The 7,500-nt window shown below is 40.3% G+C and overlaps 2 protein-coding genes across 2 annotated transcripts in view; both read left to right on the top strand.

Moving 5' to 3' along the window:
* Positions 1–7,500, top strand: part of LOC138059020 (ankyrin-repeat and fibronectin type III domain-containing 1-like) — a 213,514-nt gene that overhangs the window by 168,396 nt on the left and 37,618 nt on the right. Inside the window, 6 exon segments of the mRNA XM_068904513.1 lie at positions 603–716; positions 865–960; positions 1,216–1,362; positions 3,020–3,063; positions 3,620–3,742; positions 3,849–3,888. Of these exon segments, the coding sequence (XP_068760614.1) occupies positions 603–716; positions 865–960; positions 1,216–1,362; positions 3,020–3,063; positions 3,620–3,742; positions 3,849–3,888 (564 nt within the window).
* Positions 7,373–7,500, top strand: part of LOC138060500 (uncharacterized) — a 6,382-nt gene continuing 6,254 nt past the window's right edge. Inside the window, exon 1 of the mRNA XM_068906300.1 lies at positions 7,373–7,500. This exon is cut by the window's right edge and continues 120 nt beyond it. The gene's annotated coding sequence lies outside the window, so the exon portion shown is untranslated.

Below are 7,500 nucleotides of genomic sequence, written 5' to 3'. Positions count from 1 at the left end.
CACATGTGAACTTCATCTGTTATAAGACAGCCCCTGATTGGCTAGCCTTGAGAGTGCTCATATGAGGCTGCGAACCAACGATGGAGCCCAAATTCATGATGGCTTCAAGACTAGGACTGCTGCCTATAAGCAGCAACAGTGATGTCACCTTACCATAATGTTTAAATGTGTCATTCTGTTGTCATAAAATGCCCAACAAAATTCTCGAACTATAATATTTTTCTCTCCATTGATGATAATAATATTATTTTATAAGCATAACTAATTCTGGGATCTCTTTCGTGACATAATTGTGCATAAGCCGATCAAAATTTGTTGAAGCTCTTTTTTTTAATGTTATTGGAAATTTTGAAAACCTATGTTATACGTGTAAAAGAAGTCTGAACCCAAGGAATACAACACATTTCCCACGCATATGTGATGATTACATTTAGGTACTAAAAATCAAGTGCACTATTAATCTGTGAGATTTTCAGTACAAACTTCTTTTAACATGCTGTGTATTTTGCCTATTGTTAAAATAAATGAACCCTTATCTGGATGGTATGTAGAAATGGTTGTGTCAAGTTGCCCATTGATTTAACTTGGTCTTTGAATTACAGGTTGCATGCACTTGGAAGGATGTGAAAAAGTTAAAAGAGGAGATAGAGAAAAAGTCTTCATCAACGTCTATCCTGTTCAGGAGTAAATTACTGCTTGCTGCTGATACTCTACAGGTAACCTCTTACATTCTTTCTTCAACTTACCTCTTTGCCAGAATGGTGTTATGCAAACAGACGTTCAAAATTTTAAGAAGAAACGAAAGTGGATTTTCAATCGTAGTGGAATTTTATAATTAATTATTTTCAACTTCTTTTCATATAGGGAGCACTTGGGAAGCAAGATCTTGGACAGCTGCATTACAAACCAATCAAAGATAGGACTGGAAGTACTGTAATCATTGCTGTTAATTATCTCATTGTAAGTGTATACAGCCTTTGAGCATTTAAGGGAAAGAGCTACTATATGGGAGAGGGTGGCATGTGAAATAAAGTTACAGGCCTGCTTGATGAGCACAGTATTTTCTTTTAGCTTCAGCCCAAAATCGAGCATCATGGATGGCATGAAACATCCAGAACTGTCAATACTGCCATTCATTTTCTTTTTGGTCCCTGTCCTGTGCTTATTTTCTTGAATCAGTGATGTTCTTTTCAAGTCATTCAAATTTATTGCCAGCGTGCCAGCTCTTTCAGGCCACGGATCATGTCATTGAAATGGTCATCCCTTAGCAAGCTACAGAAAAAAGTACAGACAGCTCCTTTGTTGCAAAGTTTGCAAGAGGAGATATTCTCTGCATCAGAGGTGCTTCTTTCTACCATTCAGGTTAGTTCAAGTCATTTTAAGAAACATGTCACATGAACAAGTGGTCCCACTTTTTTTCTAGGTAATAGCAGCTGATTTTAATACCCTCTTTAAGTTGAGATCCTTCATTAATTCCTTATTCCTTTTACATACTCTAGTTTATTAAAATTATTTAGATTACCACTACCTAAAATTTTAATCCATTCTGTAATAATGTTGGAAACAAACCTTCTGATAAAACAAAGAACGTTACCTTTGCCAATTTTATTCACATGATGTACTTTATGTTGTTGAGCATCAGATTTACCTTGAGTAATAACAGAATGTGTGCTTGGCACTGGACACGCTTTCAAAGTTTAAGTACTGTTTTCATGTAGGAAAGCTTGCAAAATTCAAGCTTTTTAGTGTAATTGGATTTGAAATGCAGTGGCGTAACACTTCATGTCAGTCATTAACTGGTTTTTAAACATTGAAGAGAAGAACAAGTATTCATTCCTGGTTTTTTATGTCGTTGAATGCTATCCATAACTATCAGAACAGTACAGTACTCAAGCTATCACTTGTATATGCCAAGCAATAAATGACTGTTACGTACGAGGACATGTCTTTTGTTTGACAAAAATGAATCTTGGGTCAAGAGAGATGATTCATTTATGTTAGATGTTGCAATGGGCTGGTATGATCCAACCACCCTCGTTCCATTATCACACAAGTTCCAGCTTCAATAACCTCAAGAATCTCAACCCTATCATGCCATGAAGACGAGTTTAACAATACTGCACGGTTATACGTGTCCAAAGTCCAGCTGATACATGAAAATATCCGATATGTAATCAGCGAGAGTCAGGGAACCAATAGGTACAAAATTAGAACTACAGCCAAAATGTGGAAACAAATGTTGCTTAAACCTTCCTTTACTTAATTCCAAAATAGCTCGAACTCCACAAGATGTTCAAAAAAGTGAACGACAGCTGTCAACTAACATGGCCAACATAGTCAACAACAATCAGAAGACAGTGTAATAATTATTATTAAAACAATTGCTTACATATACTAGGTTCATTTCTGTTACAATAAAGCAGTCTGAAACTTTGGAGTTAAGGACAACCATGATTTATCTATGATTTTCTCTTTTAATCTATTATAACGGTCTGAAAACTGCATTGAGCACTTTCTCTCAGCGAAGACTGAACCACTTACATTTTATATGTATATATATGTGTATATCATAGAATCAGGTAACAGGTAAGGAAACAATGATCGTTGGTCATTGGAGGTTCAAGCAGGACTTGAAACCTGATGAACCACTGAACTGAACACAACTCTACTAAGCTATGAAGTGAACTCAGCCTGCTAGGTTTATATCAGTCACCGTTTGTCTGTGTTTTTTTTGTACCTTGAAAAATGGTACTTGCACCTTTGAGAATTGGTTGAAAGGCAACAATAGCCACATAAAACTCAGTGTGTACACAATTTAATTGGATGCATGAAGAACACCTATCCTCCCTAAGAAAGGAAAGTGTCACAGGTATTGTTAGATGTTGTTAAGCAGACAGTTGACAAGCAATCATTTTTAGCCTAGGTGAACAACTTGGCTTTCATAAAAGAGAAAAATGTCAGAAAATTGAGCCATGTTTACAACTTATTAATATCACCCTGTTATTTTTCTTCACCTTAGGAGAAAATTCAATATTTTAAAAATAGCAGGAAGTGCATTGAAAGGTAAATTGTTTCATAGATAGAAATCTTTGCAGATTCTTTTTGTGAGGTTATTTGACCGGGCAATTTAAGCACAAAGACACATACTTCTTTTGTTCGAATTCATTCAAGCACAGCTGATTAATTATTGAAGATGGTGATCAACAAACAGCAATGAAAGAGATTAAAAAAAGAACCACAAATAGCATTTTATGACATTACGGACACATTGCCATAAGGGGCTTTGTTATTGCACAAATTATCACAGAGCTCGGTTGCGTCCGTGGTTGATTCATTTGGCAAATCAGTTAAATGTGCCCAAGAAGGCACCACACCTTTTATAGTGCGATTTTGTGTTGAACTGAAGTTATGAATAGCGGCAAATTAATTTGCTGACTAAAAATCCTTTTTGGCAAAATTCACCCCCCCCCCCCCCCCCCAACTCCCCCAAGCTCTCCACGTTAGCACAAGTACATTGACTTAACCACATGTAAGGGTGTTTGTCATAGACCCCTTTAAAACAAGCATCAGTAAGTCCAGTCATGTTTTTGGTTGAGGTTTATGTCTGTATTCTGCTTAGGGGTCTTTATATTGGATATCTCAAGCTGCGTACCTCTGTGGATGCAATTCATGTTGTGGTACAAGAAACCTGTCCCAATGTTTTACCACACGTTAAAATTCGAGACAACCCTAATGTCTCCAGGTAGAAGATTACTTGCTATTTTCTTGCTTACTTTGTATTCCAGTGAGATTTGATGTGCACAGTCATTCTTTATGGTTTATACATCTTCCTCTGATTTATATTTTAGAGAGGAATGGCAATGGCTTCAAACATTAGACTCATTAAAGGTGAGTTCTTTTGAAGTGTGAAGTGTTACTGGACATAATGGGATGGTTGGGTCAGGGGTAAATGAAGGTCCAGCGAGCATTGCAATCTTGTTACCTTTCAACTTAACTTGTGACATACTGACCTGTACCCAAGGTCCCCCATTCAGTGTGAGAGAACTTTGTTTTTTGCCTCTTTTGCAAGCTCAGCTGGCAGGAAAAACATTTCTCACACACTGAGTGCCATTTGTCTGCCACACAACTATGCAACAGCAATTTATTGACAAGAGGGAAAAGCATAGAGCCTAGGAGAAATGCCACTTGGATCGATTAATTGTACTAAAACATTAGTCCTCCACCAATCGGCTCTGTTGATGAACTTTGAATAGAAACGAAGTAACAAGGTAAAGGACTATTAGCCAAACTAACTCTCGACAAAACTGGATAGAAAACAACTAATATTTCACGTGTCTCTCGTGACGTAACTGGCCCTCCTTACAGACAGAGAGTTCTAGAAACCCTTAGAAGGGCTTGTTCAGTTTCTTTATCAGGAGCCTGTCCGGGATGGCAGCAGCTGCTGCAGAGGATGGGAAGCAAGGCTTTTGATGGGCCCATGCCACCCCAAAAAGCTGCTGCCTGGATGGACGCTAGTGATTTGGTTGTCTGCAATAGGTATACAAGGTAACACTGCAACTCAGGACCAGATGTGGGGAGGACATTAATGTCTGTAGCTTCTGCCCATATTCTGCCAAGCTGAGAAGGATGATGCATATTTCCTAACAGTACTTGGGGCTCTGTCTTGGATCATGACGTTGGGAATTGCCTGGGCAAGAGTGCATGCTTCAGGGTGGTGACTGGTTTTCAGAAACTTCAGGGTAGGAGGAACTGGGGGAAGAGACATTTAGAACAAAGTTAGGATCCGCTAAATAGATCAAGTAATAGTCTACATATTCCCCAATGCAAGCATTTATGGTAAGATTGCTGCCCCTCGCAGGCTGTCAATTGGCCCTGCACAAGCCACTACATGCCCATTGTGAGTAAAAAACCACACGTCAGTTCAATATCTGTTTGTACCAGTAGCAGTCCTCTAGTACACAATAGGTTCCTTTGCCTCTCACAGGCAGTTTAGAATACACGGTCCTCTCGCAATCATTCACAGGCCTCTCTATCACTCACAGGTTTTAACACATTAACCACTCACAGGCTTTAAAAGCATTGGCCACTCAGGGGGCCCTAGCATATTGGCCACTCACAGGTCATATCTGTGGGACATTGGCTCTTCCCAGGTTCTCAATGGCCCCCACACAGTACCCAGCGCCCTGTTTGTTAGAAAAACGGCTTAGCTGTGTGGGCTGATGAACTTGTAAAAGCGATCGGTAGAGCAAGAACACAAAAAGTTGGGGTCTGCTGAAGACAGAGGAGCCTAACATGGCCGGGAGAAACATCTCTTCTGAAGGTGGAATTTCCACCCAGTCCTGTACAAATTCTCCAGGTTGGGTGCCGAAGTGCACAATGGGATGACAAGAGTTCCTATTTCCCTATTGTGCTTCGTTTGTTTCAGTGCCCTCAGTACTGACCAGTCAAGTGTGAAGGCATTCATTACTTGTATTCAGCCAACGGCTACAGAAACACGGAACCTGGCATGTCTGGAAGGTAGAAAAACGGTGTATTGTGTGTGGTCTCCACAAAATATCCAAAGCAGCAACAGTCGTCTGTACTGGCTAGCCTGGATAACTCATCATCCTCTTGTTAAATTCTCTAGGGATCCATTCAGGCTCCAGATGAATCTGGTACTGTTTGCATAGTGTGTAAATAACATCAGGGAGTTTAGGCTTTGGACTGCCTACCTTGAGGATGCGTACCATGTTCATGTTGTGAGTCCCAATGGATATAAGCACCAGTCTCGTTCCTCAGAGTTCCCTCCATGTTGAGCTCTTCCTGCTCTGAGCTTCAGACCAGCTGCCTGCTACATTCGCACAAGAACCACCATCCTGAGTCACTTGCATCTGAATAGGTAATGACGTGTATCCTGGGGTTAGTCTTCCAGATAGGCTGACTGTGATAATCATCAAAACAATCATCAAAGCCAGTTCCTTCCAGAACTGCACCTCCCACATTGCTTCAGGGGAGAGGGAAATGCGTTCTGACCAGAATTCAGAGGATAGAATATCACGATACATAGCCCTTGTCCACAAATGACTAACCCAGTAGAAACAACTGACCACACCAGGCTGTTACCGAAGATTTGTGACAAGCTACAAGATCAATCCTTTCCTTAAGTCCTTTGATACGTGGGAGTGGAACTTGAATGATGCCTTCTTCTACTTTGGATGTTTCCCAGCAACAATGTTCGGGATGAGTGATGAAACTCCTGGCTGCGATGCCCTCCCTGACTCTCCTGGATGCTGGTTTGGCAGTCATCCAAATAGGTAATAATACGGATACCGTGCTCTCTCCAGTGTATTTTATTTGCCCGCCATTATGAAAAAGGTCTATGTCTTTTAGGTCTTTATATCTTTATTGTTTTTTAAGCAAAAATACATGCTAAAACAAGAACAGTTACATTAAAAATAGCCGAAAGAATTTACAAGGCTATCGACATTACATTAAATAGCTACTCTATATTTAAAGTGCACCTAAAACCCTAAATTTTTTTTTCGCTTAAAAAAATCTTCATGCTTTGGTGAGTATTTCTTCGTCAAAATTGTTTGATTCGGTCAAATCCTTGAATTTTTATGCCCCGTTGAAGTAAGGAAAATCGCGCTAAAATCGCCGCCATTTTGGCTCGCGACCGCGTTTCAAAGATCAAGGGTCTGGCGACTACTGTGACGTCACTTCGAGACCCCAACAATCCGTATTTCGCACAGTTCACTTGTTGTATTTGTAAGGTTAGATCGATATTGGTCGCAAATATGCCGCACAGATGTGTTGTTGGAGGTTGTAGTAACGTCAGAAGCTTAGAGAATGGAATAGCGCTCCATACGATACCGTGTTACGGCGATGAGCGTCCTGAGGCGAAGAAACGAAGGAAGAGATGGATAGATTTTGTGAGACTGAAACGTGCTCAATGGGAGCCATCGAAGAGTTCTGTGATATGCTCGAAGCATTTCAAGCCAGATGATTTTGTTCGAAACTACACATTGTTGAAGGACCAAAAAGCTCCATCAATTCCGTATTTAGAGCGAGACAGCTTCGGAATTACGGCTTTCCCGACAGTTCATACTGAGGTACATGCAGGAGAGGACGAACAACCCCTGAGCAATCGAGGCAAAAGAATGGTGAGATATTTCACAAGTACTAAGTCTCTGTCCTATCGTTTTTGGAATGATATATTTCTAATACCTTGTCTAGTCAAGACTTAAAAATTATGTACATATCTTGGTTACTAGGCTATTAAGGCAGCGATGGCAAGTTTCAAGGAATCTTCTAAGACTTCGACAGTGGAGACAGACGAACCAGATCCCAAAGTTCCAAAGCTGACTGCTAGTACGAGTAGTGCAGACGAACCGGCCAGCGTCGAGCTAGAAGACAACAGCACTGAAGATTTACATATACCACAAGCTGACATCTCGAACGCAGAAGAAGAATGCTCCACCGAATGCTCCAGTTGCTCAGTGTTCAAGCAAGAAAATTGGC

Source organism: Montipora capricornis, chromosome 8 (assembly GCF_036669925.1).
Source record: "Montipora capricornis isolate CH-2021 chromosome 8, ASM3666992v2, whole genome shotgun sequence".
In the NCBI taxonomy this organism is placed as follows: Eukaryota; Metazoa; Cnidaria; class Anthozoa; order Scleractinia; family Acroporidae; genus Montipora; species Montipora capricornis.
Note: the sequence above shows the minus strand (reverse complement) of the source record. Positions and strands in the feature narration are given on the sequence as shown.